Source organism: Engystomops pustulosus, chromosome 7, assembly GCF_040894005.1.
Source record: "Engystomops pustulosus chromosome 7, aEngPut4.maternal, whole genome shotgun sequence".
NCBI lineage: Eukaryota > Metazoa > Chordata > Amphibia > Anura > Leptodactylidae > Engystomops > Engystomops pustulosus.
The window spans coordinates 51,400,520-51,420,714 of NC_092417.1; the positions used below are offsets into that span (position 1 = coordinate 51,400,520).

Sequence of the window (20,195 nt, forward strand, 5' to 3'; positions counted from 1 at the left end):
AGAGGAAACATGTGCACTCTGCTGATAGGAGGACATCTGAAGAAGGCCATATTCTCACAGGTTTTGTTGGAGCAGAGATTTTGCACATTCGCCTTGAAGTCAGATTTCCAGACGTATGGTTGTCCTTGAGCACTACACAAATTTTTTTTTTTTTTTCTCTCTCCGTTTCTAAACCTCCATCAGACGTGCTGATACAAAGAAGACATTCCTTTCTTGGCATTATTAAGTCTCCTGGATCAGTAATCATGTTGCTGCAAATTTTGATTTGTGCAATTTTTTTTATTTTTTTTTTGCCACTCCCAACATAAAAAAAAAATGCGGTGTGCTTTTGTTTTGTTTGGGAGGATGGATGATATTTTTGATATTTGTTTGCATGTTGTGTCGCATGATAAGCAAGTGACACTTACTCATACATCCAGGCACTCATTATCCATGGCCTCTTTGCTTTTAAAGTTATGCTAATGAGCTTGAAAGGCTACCCTAGACCTGGCTTTAGAGGCTGTTACACTTGCCCGTCTCACCTCCCCCTGCTTCCTCTGCACTGAGCACTTCCGACTGTATTCTCATTGCAAAGGGAGCAGGGTGGAGAGTGACAGTAGAACAGTCTATAAAACCAGAATACAGGGAGGTTAGGGTAGCCCCTCGGGCTCATTAGAATCATTTTACAAGTTGATTTTAGAAGGGAAGGCTCCATGAATAACAAATATAAGTAGATTACCACAGTCACGGGGCCCGGATCTATGAGTTAGTGTCCCTGGTTTATCATTCTTTATTTTGATTGTAGATTTTCTTTAAGACCTTTTAAACACAGTTTCTGTTATTTATGACGTATGCCCTTCTCCAGAAACTGTACCATGATTTACAGGATGTGCCGGGATATTGCAGTTTATCTATGTTAAACAAGTGCAACCGTTTCATGAAAATCCTAGGGCTTAGGAGTCCTGTAAGCTTGGTTGTCATGATTTGTATGTAAACTTGTACCAGGAAGGCTGTTTGTTGCCTATTGAGTCATTCTTTAGGACCTCCCACTGGACTCCTAGGGTTCAAGACCAGAGGCACCAATTGTATGTAGAGCAGGTCCTATTTCTGCCAGTGTTTGCGCTTTAGACATCCTTTGTCATCTACATGTCTGTGCCAATAACACATGGGCCACAAACCAATCACAGATCCTTTTTCGGCTCGATATCATGTACAGATGGTCTTTATAGGACAGTAGAGTGCCATAAGTTCTTTGCAGCTCCTGTATCTTCCTTACATTGTAACCACTAAGAGTTCTTTTGTAAGAAGCAAGTGTCTGACAAATCCTGTCACAAACCTTGGGTGGATTATTATTATTACTATTACTAGTGGATTTAGTAGGACTGCTTTACATCAGAGGTTGGAGGACAGTCTTCCCTTGCCTAGTATAAGATTCTTTTAACTTCCAGTGACTCTTACTGGGCAAGGAATTAATGACATTTTGTAGTGGCAGAGACGCCCATCAGTAATGTAGATGGAAGTGTTAGTAATGTACGGTATAATTGATGGGACCACCTTAAAAATGAAAATTCTGGATACTGAAATTGGTATCTATCTAGAAATATAAAGTAATAACTACAAATAATTCGCCCTACTAACATTCAGCCTCTTTATTTCAAATTGAGCACAAAAACCTTTGGAAGAAACAGACTTCAGTTAAATTTTTTTGTTTTCAGGTTGAAACTGTGACATTTTAGGTTTATGACAAAAATTTGTGCCTGGCTTTAATAACCACAGTCAAGACAAGTCGAAGCCATTTATTTGGACGGACTACCTTAAAAGGCCATAACTGCCTAAAGGTTTACATGGTTTTAACATTTGTTTAAGTTGGGCATTTTTGTCCTTATAGTGACTTCAGAGGAGCTTTCAACCTGTAAAAAGTGCCTGCTAGTCAAGGTCTCTGCTTCTCCGCTGTCGACTGATCGGAGATGCTGCAGAGAGGATTTCTGCTGTTTGTAAGATGCCTTGAAGTGACACATGTATATACAACCTGCCGTACGTGTGCTGCAGTGCATTGCCTGATGATAGATCACTAGCTGGTTTACCGTCGGTGTTGTCGCTCGGCACATTAGCATACTGTGAAACGCGATCCAGTATGGGAAGTGTAGAGTTAATGGAATGCTTAGCTCCTCTCATTTTAGGCCTGGCTTTTTTAAGCATAGGATAATCCAGTTTCCATGTCTACTATTAGAGCCTTATCAGGATCCAGCTCTCTTATGTCTCGTCTCGTCTTCCCTTTTATTCCTTGTGTCTTTCTTTGCTAATCTGGCAGTCCTCTCTTTCATTCATAGAAGATATATGCCAAAATGTAAATTACAAAATAAAATCTTGAACTGCTAAATGTTCCTGCTCGATGGTGTTGCTACTCGCTTTATGCACATCCATATACAATACGATAAAGCTTTATTGATTTCTGAGAAAATCATGGTGTACGTAGCTCTGGCATGTAGTATACAAAAATGAAAATCGCTGACCTAGACAGGAACACAGGCGTAGCACGTGATATAAGAAGCATAATGCCTTGGGGGGAGGGGGGGAGGTTGGTAATCAAGTTGATTTGGCTTCTGCTTGAGTCCATTTATTGTAGAAATCATTTGGTATAAAGCCATTATTGTATTAATGTCAAGTTACTTGTTGATGTCTCCACTCTCCATGGTTTTGGAGTATATTGCGCTTTGTGGGTGCACAGGTGGGGCATGCGCTGGCAGGCAGTTACAGGTATCCAGAAACATCTAAGGTTGTGTAACGCTTCTTAATTTATTAGCACATTATATGTTAATATCCATTTGGATATTCCAGTATACTTCCTGGAATGGCAGCCATGAGTGGTGCAATGATTATTGATCCATGCATACTCATGATTTATTTAATTTATTTTTTTATGTTTATTGTGTACTTGGGCTTTTTTCCTCCACGCTCCTTTGTTTTTTTGTTTTTTTTTTTTGTTTTTTTAACTGTTGTCACTTTTTTTTGTTTTGTTTCCATGAATTTGTTACACTGATCTGTGTGGAGGTTGTAGAAAACAGTAGTTCCTATTCTTCCCTGTATTTGTGATCTGGGTAGAAGGCTAAAGGAATGTTAAAAACTACAGATGCCACATGTGTCACCCATGTGCCAGATTCATTCACCAATCACTTTTATAGGCAACATCATCGTGTAACTTTTAAAATGGTTGGGAAAGGCTACTGACATACAGAGCACGCATGGATATACCGCTCCGCATCAGATTACTGATTACATATGTACCTTAAAAAGAGGCCATGGATTTGTTTGTGACAGAGACAGTACAGATGGCTTTACTATATGGCTGACTCTTCTGCATCATGACTTGCTCTCCTACCTGTCCTCAACCATGTTTTCTTTATTGGGTTTGGAAAACTACCTTAAGCAACCTCTACAACTTTATCTGGTCAGTTACTTTTTTTGTATTCCACATGTTGGGGTAGGATTTAAGATATCCTCTTTTAGTGTGCGTTGGCTGTGTTTCAAATTATTAAATTATTGCATGTGTGCACGGACGCAAGTAAATGAATCAGACCAACGCTGATGCAAAACAAGCTCATGCCATTTCCCGGGGCAGATCAGCACTGCACAGGTTTATTTGGTTTCACAAAACCATATAGAAATTAGGGAAAAGGCAGAAAGGGGAGGAGAATTCCCAGGTCATGTAGTCTCTTGATTGGAGAACTTCCCTGCTGTTGCACTTCGGCGTCATGTTCACGTCACACCCACGTTCCTTTAGCTTCAATGTTTTGGTTATGATCCACGATGTTGGCAATATCTTAAAATGTATTCTCTGTTACAATGCTTTTGGGAAAATAGATCAAATCCTGTCATTTCTACTTGTCCTATCAGCTAGGTTTACCTAAACACAGATGTATGTTGGATATCATTTGACTTTCCTAATGTTTTGTTCTTTAAGGTGGACATTGATTTCTGTGACCCGAACCCTTGCCAGAACAAAGCTCCCTGCTACAACGTAGGAGGTGACTACTACTGTGCGTGCTCAGACGATTACGACGGCAAGAACTGTTCTCATCTTAAAGACCACTGCAAAAATGGCTTGTGTAAAGGTAAGCGGAGTCGACGTACCGTTAAACTGGAGAAGAATGATCTTTCAGGAGGGGCCCTGCAGACTAGGTCACGGCTATATTTGTAGGTGCATGCGGAGAGCACGGGGCCATAAACTGCTGTGCAGAATGCATTGTACAAATGTTAGTCGTTGGCTGCTATTTCAGTATAGTGGAGCCCCATCCTGAGGTTTTTGTCAGCAAACTCCTTTATGCAGCCGATAGTGAGCGTCTCAGTGTCACTAACGTGTCCCTCTTTTTATTTTTAGTCATAGACAGCTGTACAATAGCGATTTCTACTAATGCCACCCAGGAAGATATCCGTTACATCTCCTCTAATGTCTGCGGGCCTCACGGACGTTGCATTAGTCTGCCTGGTGGGAACTTCACCTGTTCCTGCAATCGAGGCTTCACTGGTGCCTATTGCCATGAAAGTAAGTTGGGATGCTTAATTTCCAGTATTTTATACATTCTTACTACGATGATTCGTTTTGGATTCTTTCTTATAAATCCAAATTTTATTTGCTTGTGGTGTTTTTTTTTTTTTTTTGTCTTTTTATAGATTTATAGAACTTTTCAAATTCTGTGTTTTAGATATAAATGACTGCCTTGGCAATCCCTGTAGAAATGGTGGTACCTGCACAGATGAGATCGACTCTTTCAAATGTTTCTGTCCTAGTGGCTGGGGAGGAGAATTGTGTGACATCAGTAAGTTGAGATTTTTCTGACGACCGTATTTGGCATTCCAGAGGTATTGTTACACTTGCCGTTAATTTTTGTAATGGTAATTTACACGTGTGTTGCGGAGGGTCCATTGAAGTCTATGACGAACAAAAGCTGATTGGAAGACATTTTTAATTTTTTTTTTCACTTTTTTTTTTTTTTTTTTGTTGCACTCCCCATTTAAGTTAACACAGATGTGAAGTGGCACTTGGGCTACAATTTAACGACCGTTGCAGATCACGGCCACAGTAGAGGTCTATAGCATCGGGTCATGGTGCGGTGAGCAAACTTTGTCTCGCTGCACCTCGACTTGGCTGTGGCGCAAAAGATGGTTAATATCCTAAACTCTGCAGGACTGCAGCGCTCGGCTATCTATACTCAGCAGACCCCCCCCCCCCCCCTTCCCTCTTCTGCACCTGACTGCTTACACAGAGGTCCTGTGTACATGTAGCCTAAGCCATATTCTGATTTTGTTAATCTTTTCCCGCAGACTACAATGACTGCAATCCAAATCCTTGCCAGAATGGAGGTCGCTGCATTGATCTGGTGAATGATTTCGTTTGCCAGTGTGAAAATGGATGGAAAGGGAAAACCTGTCACTCACGTGAGTAATAAGCCGTCCTTACATGTATGTGCCAACTAAGGGCTATAGCCATAGCTATAACACCCCTTATCTCCTCAATAGGTGAATATCAGTGTGATGCCAACACCTGCAGTAACGGAGGCACGTGCTATGATACTGGAGACACTTTCCGCTGCCTCTGCTCTTCTGGATGGGAAGGAGCCACTTGTAACATTGGTGAGTGTGATCACATATCATTTCTTCTGGCTCTGCATTGTACGTTACAGCCCAGCTTATAGACTGTTCTATCCTGTATGAATTATAAAACCGTATTTCTTGTTTTCTCTCTAACCATTATTGCTGCAATAATTCCACTAATGGCCACAGTGCCCACGAAGAACCGCTTGGCATTTGCTGGTATTTCCTATTGCTGTAGTTGGTGTGATGTATTGTGCAGACCTCTGTATAATGGTCCTTGCTCACGTTGGTATCATTTGTGGTGTGCAGTTATGATGTGATGTCATGCTGTTACATATTTCATACCTATGTTTCATACACAGCGTGTCGGTAGGTTATGGATCTTTCAGCTTGTCAGAGCATGTTAGGAGTTGTAGTTAAAAGTAAGTCAGACTGTTTTGTAGAAGGTGCAGTAGCCACATGTATGGAGGCACTGAGACTAAATCCAAAGAGTGGGATATGGTTTATTTTATTTTATTTTTATATATATATAACCCAAAGTTATGAAAACCCAAGAGCCTGGTCCTTAACACCTACTATTCCTAGTGAAGACTACCCTAACCCACCCTTCTGTGGATTGCCTCTTCTATATGCAGCACACTACTTTCAAAGAATTGAATTGGGAGAAAGGAAAACGACTACCAACAATATTGCAGCTTGACGCCACTTCATACCTGATAGGGGTTAAAGTAAACCCATTTTTCTCACCATGGCAAGTCCTTTACATTAATAGCTGGCAGACCTCTAGCCACACTGCATTGCTAGAAGCAGGGGTAGAGCATCTGATGGCTATTCCCCTGGGTTGTGAACTATTCCGTGATTAGATCCTTCCATTGTGTCAACATTCTGAAAACAAATCTTTGACTTTTCTTTGGTAAAAAATTGGTATCTTGTTTGTGTCCACAGCGAAGAACAGCAGCTGCCTCCCCAACCCCTGTGCTAATGGAGGGACGTGCGTGGGCAATGGAGATTCCTTCTCTTGCATGTGTAAAGAAGGATGGGAGGGACGTACCTGCACACAGAGTAAGCCTTTTTTTTTTTTTTTATAATTTTCATTCCTTTAGGATATAGGGTGTGTCTCATAACATGTTTTATCCTTTCATTTATTTGCCAACATACTTGACTCATTTGGGATGGGAAATGGCCCGAGGCTACGAAAAAGAAGCTTGTGTGTGTAGGTCTTAAGAATACATGAAGGCTTGAGATGTAGAAGAACTGTATTCAGACTAGAACAGAGATAATTCTGTTGCCTCTAGACTTAAAATCATTGAATCTGGGAAAGAAGCTGCAAAACTTGACTAATTTTCCAGTTCACATCTAAAATTTTATCATAGTTGGAGACACAGGCTAACACCCTGCTCTATAGATGATCTGAACACACAGAGCTGCTTTTTCTTCCCCCGACCGTTCCGCTGTAATGGTTACGCCGGGCAAATGTTGCAACTTGGGCTCCACCCGTTGTCATAGTTGTATTGAGTACACATTGTACTCCTAGTCATGCACTAGGCAATGACTTGCATCAGCAAATGTCTCCAGTCTCCAAGCTTCATGGGGTTTTCTCGCCGTAGATAATTCTGGTACTTCACTAGGATATTCCATTAAGGGGTCGTAGGAGATGTGGAAACAACTTATCACCTTATTCCAAGCATAGGATGCCAGTGTCCAATAATGTGGGGTGGGGGTTTAACCACTGATCCTTAAAACCTATTTGAATTGATTGACAGTGCTACATGTATAGTCTGAACACGGAGAATCCGACAGCCATTTCTTACTGTCCCTTATAGTTTGGAGTTTAGATGCTTGGTCGCTGTACCGTACAAATGGGTTACACGGGACCCTTGTTGTAGAAATATCCAAGGATACCAGTGTATGTATCCAGGCAGAGTAGATCCTACTTCAAGGATATATTCGAAAGATTTCCCACTGCAGTAATTGCCATTGCCATTAGGTTCTAGTTTGTGGCATGTATGGTTATAGCCATTTAATGATCTATGAACTAGCTCCATACTAACCCCCATCCCCTAACCTTTGCTAGACCTTTATAATTGATCTACCAATATGTCTGTCTTTGTGTTAAAAATCTGAAATACCAGTGAAATATGCTGCTGATGCATCTTTCTTTTTTTTCCCATACACATTCATTAACTTCTTGTTTATATGCATATGCACATTACCGTCCTGGGTAGTGATCTCCTGCAGAGCTGGGGGTGGATTAAGGGATTATTTTGCTTTGTAAGATTTCATGTTTATTCACAAGACATTTTACACATTTTTTTAAATTGAATATGTAATTTTTCTCCTTCTCTCTTTAGATACCAATGACTGCAATCCATATCCTTGGTAAGTGTTCCTATGATTTCTTTTTTCCTAGTCTGTTACATTCATGGATCCCTAGTTGTTTGACGACCATCAGAGAATTTTTCCATAAGGTGGCTTCAGTGTCTGCTTTGTCACTTAATCTCGCAACAAATTCAGCATATAGTCCTTTTAGTATTGTCATTTGATAAAAACACCCAGAAAAAGTCATGTAGTTTGGGAATCTAGTGGGAGGAGTGAGTGATAGGACATGTCCACTGGTCTAAGATGTATTTTCCCCCTTCTAACATGATGCTTGCAGGTCAAACATCATCTTCTTCTATACGACACAATACCTATAATGGGGTTCTGTTTATTTGCAGTTACAATGGTGGAATTTGTGTTGATGGCATCAACTGGTTCCGTTGCGAATGTGCACCTGGATTTGCTGGACCGGATTGCAGAATAAGTAAGGCATTTTCTTTTCTACTGTTCCTTTTTTAGTATATCATTTGATTTTGAGACCATTTTTCTGTACTGCCTTAAGAGGGTGGTCCAGGATTGGGGGTAAAAATATTTCCATTGGGTTTTCATCCCTAGAATCTTGCTCTATACGTCTGCACATCGCTACTCTCTGCTTCATCGCAGTGAATGGGACTGCGCTACAAACTCACGTGTAACCCCTAGACAATGGCCATGTTTTTCAACCCATTTAAACATTGTTTTCCAGTGTAGAGACCAATTATATCATTAGAAAATCATCTCGCCATTATGTGTGTTTATGTGCAATTTTGGAATAACAGCACAGAATGGATTAAATGACAAACCCCAAGCAGCTGTTCAGTACATGGCATTAAAAGGGCCAACTCCGCATATTGCACAATGTGGGCTGTAAGCTAAGCGGGCACTGCCATCTTTGATTACTGTCTATTATGTAGATCAGAAAGGCTTATGATTTTGTCTTTGTCTTCTGTAGACATCGATGAATGCCAGTCGTCCCCTTGTGCGTACGGTGCCACTTGTATAGATGAAATAAATGGCTACAGGTGCACCTGCCCTTCAGGACGAGCCGGGCCACGCTGCCAGGAAGGTAATTAGTTTGTTGTAGTTCCAGAAGGCAGAACTCGTAAGTCGTTTTTATGGACCCTATGGCAGAAGATCTAAACAGGGTTTTTTTTTTATTCCTCCTCTTCGTAGTGATTGGCTTTGGAAGATCTTGTTGGCTAAAAGGAATGCAGTATCCTCATGGAAGCAAATGGGATGAAGAATGCAATAGCTGTCACTGTCGGGATGGAGTTGTAGACTGCACCAAGGTATGGATTGTAATTCTCATCCTCTTCTAATCCATTACGTTAGGGTTAGGGCTTTCTAGCTCTTGTGCAAAGAAATGATGGTTTGCTCTAATGTTTTGTTACTTTCTTAGCTGTAACATTTTGCACAGTATCTAAGAGCCTGTAAAATCTTAGTTTCGCTCATGGGTCTTGTGCTTGTTACTAGCATGCTGTACACATCCCATGTCCGTAAAACTAATTTGCATTTGTGTTGAATGGAGTAGTAGTAGAATTTTTTTTTTTCAGGTTTTTTTTTTGTAATTGTATTAAATGGTTTCACCAGGATGAAGGACTATAAACCAAGCACACATGCATGCTGATGTGCGCCCGCTCTGGCAGGACCCGCTCTTCTTTTAGCTTCTTATTTTTACAAAAAAGACGACTATTAAAATTATGCAAATGTACCTCCATAGCTGTTAATTGAGCGCAGAGCCCATCGGGCTCATTTGCATAATCTTAAAGCCTTTTTTTTTTTGTCAAAACAAAAAAAAACACCACGAGAAGATCCTGCCAGAGGGGGCACACGCCAACATGTATGTGTGCTTGGTTTACAATCCGTCATACTGGTGGTAGATGCCCTTTAACATTTGGTGTAATTTAACCGCTGCTATTTTTCTCAGGTCTGGTGCGGCAAAAAGCCATGTCTACTAGAAAAACGCCGTGATAAAAGCCAATGCCCTCAAGATCAGGAATGTGAGCTTACCCTGTCTTCTGTAAAGTGCTTCCAACCACCATGTCGTGAATGGGGAGAGTGCAGCGCACCTGAACGATCTCCTATAATTAAATGCCTGCCCAATTCAGGATACCTGGATAACAACTGTGCCCGGATAACATTAATATTCAGTCCAGAAAAAATTCCACAGGTATCATTTTTTATTTAGTATTGCATTTTAAATGCATTTTAGTTTTCCGATGGTGCTGTGCTCCAAAGATGATTAGGCTTCAATCTTCTGTACATCAGGACTGAACACAAGACAATGACATGCACTGGGGGGATTTATCATACACTAGCGGATCGTGTGCCAGCATATGATATATTTGCCTGACTCCCAATCGTGCTGTATACATCGAGAGGCTCCAACCTTTTGATTTTATCCAGTGGGCTGCTGCGCTGCTGGACAATACTACAAAGTTCCTGGCACAGAATTGCTCTAGAACCTGCACCAGCTAGTGTCTTTTACACCATGCCGGCCCACCCTGCCTGCTGGAAAAGCCCCCTTCACACTCCACTTGGCATGGAGGTGACATTCGGGGGGAAAATTGTCACTTTTCCTGGCCGTGCGTCTAAAACTATGCATACAAGTTCAAGCCTTGATAAATCCCCTCCACGGTCTTCAAGTGCTGACTGATGGTTATCATTTGTCTTGAAGGGAAACTACAGGGAGCATTTAGCTCTGCATATTGCATGGTCTGGGTGGTTATGGCATGACTCCTAGATTCTCATAAATGTTCTTTAAATCCCTGTGTCGTGTTTTGCTTCTAAAGCCCTGAACGATCATAACAATGTGCATCACATTGGACTAGACTAGTAAAGGATAACAAGGCCACTAAACTATTTATGTTAATTAACGGTTTGCTCTTCTCTAAGGGAACTACAGTTGAAAATATCTGCTCGGAAATCCGGTATTTGCCTTCCATAAGGACCGCGTCCAAAGACCAACCACTCGTCATCTTGTGTGATGAAACGTTCTCTACTGACAAATCGGTGGAGGTTACAGTGGTAAGTACAGCTTATGGAGTGGATTATCCTGGGAACAAAGGGGTTGTCTGTCTACAAACCAGTCCCAGACTGGAGAATGTCATTTATAGTGGCTTGCTCAATGGTGATACAGTCTTGACTGACTAATATACTTGTGGTGTCCTATAGAAGACCTTCTGGTGTAATAGGTCCTTAGATGTGCTGGAGATGAAACCTCGGTGAAAGTTGTTGCATGTTTTTGGCAGCTTAGGAACTAATAATACCATTGACAATGACTTTTGGAGTTAAAACGTTGCAGTTTATATGCCTGGATGAATTAAGGAAACCAACTTACTTTTTGCACCATCAACCTTGGTGTGCTGTGACCTTTGTTTATATGGAGAACAGAGCTCAGCATTACGATGGTTAAATTCTTCCCTTGCAATCTGCTGCAGTAATTGAATTTAAAAACTGCATTGGTCGGTATCCGGTCAAAGCCAGAGGATGAGATTTTTAGTAACCTTGTACCGCTCTGTCCAAAATGTAACTTATTACAACCATTACACCACATGTAATCAAAGCCTTTACAATCCTTCATCCTGGTGGTAGATTTCCTTTAAACGAAGCACACTGACATACTGGTGCAAATGAACCTTGGGGACGATGTGCTCAATTTATAGCTTTGGAGTCTGGAGCCCCTGAGGCTCATTTGTATAGTTCTTTTAACTCCTTATACCTTTGTTTTTATGAAAGAGTGGATCTTTCCAGTGGGGGGGGGGGGGGGGGGGACCAGAATGTCAGTGTATTTCAATTACAATCTTTCATACTGGTGGTAGATGTCCTTTTAAGTGGATTTCACCAAGTGGGCATAGGCCTAGAGTCTACTTCTATGGAGAACAGAAGTTGCTTCAGTGGATTGAGTCCTATAGGTAGAGATTGGAGAGCTGGATATACTTTGGTCACCGCGGTTACAGAAACTGCTTAGTTGGCCTTCCTTTCTTAAACATGCATGGGTTTATCCTGGTCTTTTGTTTTTCAGGCACTTGTTTCACAAGTGGATAACCAAGATGCCAGTCTCATTCAGACCGCCGCCAATACCATTGTCAATGCCATCACCAAGCAACAGAACAGCACAGTGATGTTAGCGGTCACGGAAGTCAAAGTTGAGACCATTGTAGTTGATGCCTCCAGTTCAGGTGTGTAATATCAGCCTTTATGTTTTATAGTACTTTCTATAATTTCCACCAAAACCTTAGACGTGTGGCTTTTATGTGGTAAAAGTTGAAGCCTCTTAACTTGCCTGCACTTTACCCTAGTGCCAGCATAGACCTGTTTAGATGCCTTGGTGGTATCGGTAGAGATGAATACCAAACCGTAATCCCCTTTCAGAAATGATTCTACCTTTTGAGATCTCGCCTCTTTCTCTTTTCTTTGATTGCTAATGCTCCTTTTAAATGCTTTCTTTTCTAGACTACCTTGTTCCGATACTCATCGTTGTTTTTGGCATTGTCTGGGTGACTTGTATAATCATATGTGTCTGGTGGATGCGAAAGCGGAGAAAAGAACGAGAGAGGAGGCGAGAGGCTCGCCCAGAAGCAGAAGAAGAAGCAAATAACCAGCGCCAACCTTTAAATCCAATATGGAACCCAATAGGGGTGCCTTACAGAGACATTCAGTATGAATGCAAAAATCTCCTTCATATTCAAATAAGAACTTCTGGCTCAGAAGAGGGTGTGAAGGAGGACATGGTGGATAAGGAGGAGGACATGGAGGAGGACGATTGCCTCCCGCAGTCATACACAAAGGCGTACAAAAGCATAGGGGACAGTGACTGCTCAAAAAGCAAACCACATCGGACAAGTCTTGACAAAGTGGACAACAGATGTGTTAAAAATGTGAACGCACCCCACTGAAGGAAGCAATGTGTATTTGTATACATGGAAAGGACAGTGTACCTATGCTGAGAACGGGACGAGGAGAGACACAGAATTCATCTCCAATACAATGGCCCTTCAACCATTTGTTGGCGACACGGGCATGTTCCTTGGCAATAATTGCCAGGCCCTATTTTTATTTGTATTTTTCCTCTGGACGAGTGGTTCAGGACTAAAGTCTGGACTTCTAATTTCTTTATACAATGTAAAAATGTTATAATTTTTTTTTGTTGTTTTTTTTAATTTGTTGCTGTAGTCTTTCTATAAATTATTTGTGACTATATAAAAAAGAAAAGTCGAAAAAAAAAAAGAAAAGTTCTTTGATAGTTGCTATTTTTATAAAGTTTGCTTTAAACCCTCTTAAGTGGAGAGGAGACAAAAGGTTCTCTGTATTTTTTTCATTATATCATGTAAAATTTCTTATGCAAAGACTGTACAGTTGTTTACAAGATGTATTTTTTTGGTTTATTAATGTTTATAATTTAATGACTGTCCGGCCCTCCGGGTTGAGGAAAATAAGTGACTTTAAACTTTTTTTTCTTAAACCAAATCCCCCACCCTCACCTCTTTCCCATCTCTGCCCAGTGTTTTTGCAACATCTCATAGACAAAAAGGTTGTAAAAGAAATAATCCCAAGCCCAGCTCTTACATAGGTCTTCAATCTCTTTGCTTCCAGCACTGGTCCCGACAAACCTTTTGCCTTACAAGTCTTTTAACAGGCACAGCATTAATGCGACACAGCGATCTATGACTTTGAGTGTCCTTTTTGTGTTTTTTTTTTTTTCTTTTATTTAGTTTTTTTTTTTAATGGGTCTTATTGTTTTCATATTTCTTTTTATTTTAGGATTGCAGTATTGATGTATGTGACAAGTGCCTTGAGATTAAACTTTTTCTTCAGCAACTGTCAAAGACTACCTTCTGCTTTTGATATATCTCATATGTTACGGGCAGAGTGCTAGGGTCCTTCCTCCTTTATAGAGACATTTATTTTCTCATTGTAAACATATATTTTGTAAATATGTATATATTGAAGGAATCGCTCTGTATATTTGATTTATTAACAATATTTCAGAATTTCTTCTGGTCATGTCATGCCATTCCTTTTTAATTTATGTTTCAGAAGGGAGGTTTTATGTTTTTGTTTTTATTTTTTTTTATTTTTTTTTTTAAATTAAAGTCCAGATTTGGCAACAAAGATTAAAACCCAACTTCACTGACAACCTAAAAACTTTGGCCTTGTTGCATTTAAAGGGGCTGCACACAATTCGAAAGACCTTGCTGCTTTTGTCAAGCTATTGTATCGACTACTGCTCTATTGAAATGAATGGGGTTGAATTGAAAACTGGTGTTTTCCTTTTTTGGGGTTAGAAAAGCAGCTATATTTTTTTTTTCTTTAAATCCTGAACATCTAACTACTAGATCCCACTATCTTGCCCATGTCCCACACTAATCGAAGAGCTATTGGGTGTTTTTAATTTTGGTCCCAACACTATATCGATACTGTTGATGTTCTTTAGGAGCAACAGTTATGGTTTTTCAGGCTGATGAAAAACCACCATTGTCCAGTAGTTGGATCTGGTATAGCACCTCAGTCCTATTCTGTGGATACTAAGCTGTAATACCAGGTTTGACTAGTGGCCGAGAGTGGCACTGTCTTCTGTTCTCGTACAACACCCAACATCTTGTCTTCCTCTCCTGTAAGTGGGACATGGGAAGGGGGGGGGGGTTATTGGAGTCACCCTTGAGTCTTTACGTCTAAGTGAAGTTGGGCTTTAACTGGTGTTCGGAGTTGGCTCTGTTGTGCCTATGCTGTGACACGGTTAGATTGGTGTATTTAGGATATAGGAATGTTTATGTGCCCATGTGATCTGATTTAAAGGCTATGTATGGGTGGGCTTTGCGCAGAATGTGGGTGATGTTGACGTCGCAGAGAGACAAGCATTTCCTTCTTTCGTGAAGCTGTTAGTTAGTTGTGGTGATACATTACGTTCTTTTGTTTTATATGACAAGCCTAATGAAGGGAACAATTTTATTTTTTTTTTCTTCTCTGTTCATTTTTGTTTTATCAAAAATAAAGGCAAAGGCAGCAAAATGCAATAGGTTGAATTACCTCACAAAACATGGCTGTTTATAAATGAGGCTTCAGCAGTTATTTTTGTGTTTTTTTTTTTTTTTGTTTTTTTTTTTAAAGGCTTTCTTATTACATAGTATGTCAAGCTGCTTACTTTCTCTCCTCTAATGGTAGTATCGGTGTAAAGCAACAACCTTACTGACAGATTACCAGCGGGAGGTGGGTAGGGGAAAGGGGGTTATCTGAAAGTATAAACTCTGGCCAATGACCGTGAATGCTTGAAAATAATTATTTTATACAAGAATGCGAGAATTGCTTAGCAGGATCTTGTTCTGTTTAGTGCATTTTGGTTGACATGTTCTTAAAAAATGTTTCAGAAAAACTATTTATTAAAGCATTTTATAACAATGTTAAACCACTCTTGTCATTTTTGTTTTGCTTTATTTTTGTTTTTTTCTTTTTTTAAGAAAAATAAATTTGTTGAACAACTATAGTATAGCTGATGAAGTATCTCTAGAATCTGTCATATATATGGTGCCTAAAGTGGAAAAATTGCCAAAAGTTGCCAAAAAAATGTGCAATTTTCTATCATGAATAATCAAGGATGTAAGTATTCTTACCACTAAAAATGTCCAAAACGGCCATATTGCCGAAATGTATCTTCTGTGCATGGGCAATTTTGGAATGTATTCACACATGGTCTTTGTGTGTGTCTGTGTGAGATGGAGAGCTAGGACATAAACTGGTTAAAGTACACTTGCTTAATGCCACATTTAGATTATAAATAGAAGTGGGAAAATTCAGTAAAAGATGAGGAGAGAGGCTATAAAATGCCCAAAACACAGCTTTTAAGTATAGATGGAAGTTCAAGGTATTTGGGGCTGTAGCCACCATTGATGAGAAGTTGAAGAGATCAATAATTGGAGGTTGGTCTGACCTCATTGGTTTCCATTCCTAAGAAATTGGAGGTGAACACCAAAGTCGAGGTTGATCAGTGTCATGCCACAGAAGTCTGTCAGTACCATACAACGTAATGGAAATAATTGAAGATGACCACTGTTTAGAACAAACCTAAAAAAGCAAGACTGGAAGAGGCCAAAATTAAGGTTTAAACGTCCTTCGGACAGATGAACAAAACTGTATGCATCATTTGACTATGTGACCTACCAAAAAGCTTTAAAGAAATGAACATTCTACTTATTCTGAAATATGGAGGAGGCTTGGTTAGATTTCGAGGCTGAATCTAGCACAAGGTTTGCTGATCAGTACAGGGTACAACTAAAGCTCAGAACTATTCTGGAACTAAATGAATTGGCCAGTGTCAGTTTTGTCTCATTCAGTGTTCATGGTTTCTCGAACTAAATACATTCAAGCTAATTGCATTAAAGAAAAGCAAATCAATGAACATTCTATGAGCCTTGATCCAAACCTGATTGAACATCTGTAGAAGGAGCTGAGGTCTTCAGTCTGGAGAAGGCACCCAAAAAGCAAAGTAAGATGGAGCATCGTGCTCATGAGGAGTAGGCCAAAAAACCTATGGACAGCTACAAAAGTCTCCATTACCAGAATAATTGGTGATCACCTCTCAAAGTTGTACAACCCAATATCAAATTAAGGGCACCATCATTTTTGTCCACACAATTTGCTTTTGAATTGTGGTTCAATTTACTGTTTTTCAGTAAATTTTAAGTTTATTATTACTTTGGTACGTTTGTTATTTTCATCGAGCATTGTGGGTTTTTCTTTTTCTTGGAAAAATACTAAGAATCTTGTCCATGTCTGTAATAAACCTAAAACTGGAATCTGGGCACCAGTATATCAAAGGAAAGAGTGGAAACTGAATTGTAGTAGAGTAAAGCCCCTGGGTACTTAGGGTGGATTAGAGTACAAAGTTGTAATTTTCTTATTCCAAGGCCTGTAAACATGACAAGGGGCATCCTTTATACTTGGGAAAGACTATTGTCATAGATGTGGATTCTTTACAAGAAGTTGTGATAGTCTCTCCAGTGGACAAGTTCAAGAGAGGGTCTATATGCCTTTCTTAATATCACATTATGAGAATTACACTTTTGATAGGACTTTGGAAGGATTTTTACCCTACCATGTGCCACTTGGCATCTGCTTTATGGAGCTACTTGTCTTGGTTGACTACTTAGAAAATTGGAGCAAAAACCGAGAAAGAATGCAACACAGACTTCTAAAAAAAAATTCCATATTTTTATATTCGATTAATGATCACTACATGTACCTCTACAGGACACCCTATTCTGCCCAAGATGCACTCTGTGACTGAAACTGACTCGCTGAGGTCTATAGAAATTTTTAGGTTTATACTACAGATAGGTGTAAATGAGATGGGGCATCATCTACTCTTAGTGAAGGCAATGACTGTGTTTTCTTCTGTCTGTGATGTAAATGAGGTGATTGCTGTAAATCCCCAAATTAATGGTCTATAATTAAGTGGGCAGAACTCCTGGCTATTCATTTTTTTTATTTTTTTACATTTTCAATGACATGGCAATTATTTTCAAGAATCATCAAATCTTCCTATAAAATTCAAACTTGAACAGGTAATTTTCTAATGCCAAAGAATATGTTATATAAGGGTCAATACATCAGAAAGACGCAACATATTACTTAATATTGTCCAATACTCCATTGGGGGAAATGTCTGAATACATTTCAATTACATTGTCACTCGTTTGATTAAAACTAACAAGGTCAACCTCTCTCCAGAGGATAGAGGTCAGAAGGATTTACGTTTTCCAAATCCAGTCAGATAATCACATGGATTTGGATTTTCCACATTCATGTTGATCTGCTATCACTGCAGATATCAGGGGAATTTTCCTTTGCCAGAGGTTTTACAAATTTTTAAATTCAATCGTCTTCCCAGGTAATGTGTTCTTGGTTTGCTTTTGTCTCTACTAACAAATCTATTTCTATACTCTTCTTTAAACAAAATTTCTTGAGCATCTTTTCTTAGAATTCTGCATTGTGTTGTCCCTTTTGTGACATCCACTGTAGATGCATAATGAATTAACCACAAAGCATTATCATTGTCCATAAGGTGTGTTCATGCAAGGTATAACCGCATCCAATCTGCAGTGCCAATATCAGACTATGTAGAGCCCATTAGCCCTCTCAGCCCATTACCAATGGCAACACAGAGGATGGATGCCATACAGCTCTGCATTCATCTTCTATAGGATATTAGGACCTTCACTGACCATGTAATGTGCTCTACAGTAGGAATAATACCACATTATGAGAGGCTGCTGCAATTGTAGTTCCATTGTTTACTGGTGGATACGATGTATACTAAATAGACAGAGGTCTGAGAAATAGAACCAGCATACTGACAGAACATCGTCCATCTAAAACCAGTCATTCATGTATATATCAAGAATGTTTCATTCCTATTCAAGTAACAAGATATAAACAGTGGCTTATCCTTGGTAGGTTTATTCCTATTTCTGAAACAAAATAAAGTTTCAAAAAACCGTTTTGCCTTCAGTGAATGTTGAACTCAATGGGATAAAATGTTCTCTGTTTGGAGATTTTGAGGGCTACCAGTGTCCTACATGAAAGAGGTCCATCCACACAGCATTTAAACCCTGAGACCTATTTATTAGAAGCAGCCCAGTAATATCTATGTTAGTCACTTCTATTTTGATCTAATGGAGGCTATATAGGTCATAGCTCATTGATAATTACCAATTTCTATAACAAGGTTTCCAGGAGAGGGATTATATATATTTTGAAGAATGTTGTGTATACATACAGTGGGTATGGGAAGTATTCAGTTCCCTTTAAATTTTTCACTCTTTGTTTCATTGCAGCCAATTGGTAAGATCAAAAAAGTTCATTTTCTTGCTCATTAATGTATATCTTCCACCCCATCCGCACAGAAAAAAACTGAAATGTAGATATTTTTGCTAATTTATTAAACAAGAAAAAGTGAAATATCACATGTCATAAGTATTCAGCCCCTTTGCTCAGTGTTGAGTAGAAGCCGCTTTTGAGCTAGTGCAGCCAGGAGTCCTCATGGGAAGATGGAACATGTTTTTTACACATGGAGTTGGGGATCCTCTGCCTCTTCCTTGCAGATCCTCTCCAGTTCGCTCAGGTTAGATGGTGAACGTTAATGGACAGCCATTTTCAAGTCTCTCCAGAGATGCAAAATTTGGTTTAGGCCAGTCAAGAAGGGTCACAGAGTTGTTCTGAAGCCACTGCTTATGGTCATTGTCTTATTGAAGGGTGAACCTTGGGCCCAGTCTGAGGTCCTGGAAGAGCACTCTGGAAGAGGTTTCATCCAGCATATCTCTGTCCTTGGTCATATTCATCTTTCCTTCAATTGAAACCAGTTCTTCTGTCTCTGTAGCTGAGCCCCCTTCCCTATAGAATGATGCTGCCCCACCATGTTTCACTGTTGGGGTCGTATTTGGCAGGTGATGCCTGGTTTTCTCAACACATACTACTTAGAATTAATATCAGAAAGTTCAATCTTCATCTCATCAGACCAGAGAACTGTATGTGGCTTTCATATATCTTGTACTGAGGAGAGGCTTCTGTCGACACACTCTACCATAAAGCCTGACTGCTGGAGGCTGCAGTGACTTTGCAGAACTTTCTCCCATCTCCCTACTGCATCTCTGGAGCTCAGCCACAGTGATCTTGGGGTTCTTCTTTATCTCTTTCAGGAAGACTCTTATTTTCTTATAGTTGCTTAGTTTGGCTCGACGGCCAGGTTGAGGAAGAGTTGTGGTCATCCCAAACGTCTTCCATTTAAGAATTATGGAGGTCACTGTGCTCGTAGGATTCTTGAGTGCTGCAGAAATTCTTTTGTAACTTTGGCCTGATCTGTGCCTTGCCACAATTCAGTCTCTGAGCTCCATGGACAGTTCCTCGGACCTCATGATTCTCATGTACTCTGACATTCACTGTCAGCTGTAAGGTCTTATATAGACAAGTGTGTGACTCTCCTAATCAAGCCCAATCAGTTTAATTAAACACAGTTGAACGCTATTGAAGGAGTAGAGCCATCTCAAGGAGGATAAGAAGAGAATGTGAGTTAAATATGAATGTCACAGCAAAGGTTTTTCTGGTTCAATAAATTAGCAAAAATATCTACATTTCTGTTTTTTTGTGTCAAGATGGGGTGCAGAGTGTACACTAATGAGCGGGTACTATAGGTAATGGAGAATTAAATACTTGGTACCAAATCTATGTTGAGCTGAGGTGAAGGGAGTAGAGCTGGTACCTGGCAGTGGAAA

The 20,195-nt window shown here is 39.9% G+C and overlaps 1 protein-coding gene across 4 annotated transcripts in view; it reads left to right on the forward strand.

The window, feature by feature from the left end:
- The window catches only part of JAG2 (jagged canonical Notch ligand 2), a 61,655-nt gene extending 46,321 nt beyond the window's left edge, over window positions 1-15,334 (forward strand). For 2 of the 4 annotated variants that reach the window (XM_072115870.1, XM_072115872.1), the window contains 15 exons: window positions 3,941-4,091; window positions 4,358-4,522; window positions 4,683-4,796; window positions 5,302-5,415; window positions 5,497-5,610; window positions 5,761-5,790; window positions 6,517-6,633; window positions 7,923-7,950; window positions 8,289-8,374; window positions 8,882-8,995; window positions 9,103-9,218; window positions 9,857-10,099; window positions 10,825-10,956; window positions 11,954-12,110; window positions 12,385-15,334. In XM_072115870.1, coding sequence (XP_071971971.1) covers window positions 3,941-4,091; window positions 4,358-4,522; window positions 4,683-4,796; window positions 5,302-5,415; window positions 5,497-5,610; window positions 5,761-5,790; window positions 6,517-6,633; window positions 7,923-7,950; window positions 8,289-8,374; window positions 8,882-8,995; window positions 9,103-9,218; window positions 9,857-10,099; window positions 10,825-10,956; window positions 11,954-12,110; window positions 12,385-12,827 — 2,124 coding nt within the window. In that variant the 3' untranslated portion in view covers window positions 12,828-15,334. The remainder of the gene's footprint in view (window positions 1-3,940; window positions 4,092-4,357; window positions 4,523-4,682; window positions 4,797-5,301; window positions 5,416-5,496; window positions 5,611-5,760; window positions 5,791-6,516; window positions 6,634-7,922; window positions 7,951-8,288; window positions 8,375-8,881; window positions 8,996-9,102; window positions 9,219-9,856; window positions 10,100-10,824; window positions 10,957-11,953; window positions 12,111-12,384) is intronic. The other 2 variants (XM_072115871.1, XM_072115873.1) reach the window with 1 other exon arrangement.
- The last annotated feature ends 4,861 nt before the right edge of the window (window positions 15,335-20,195 follow it).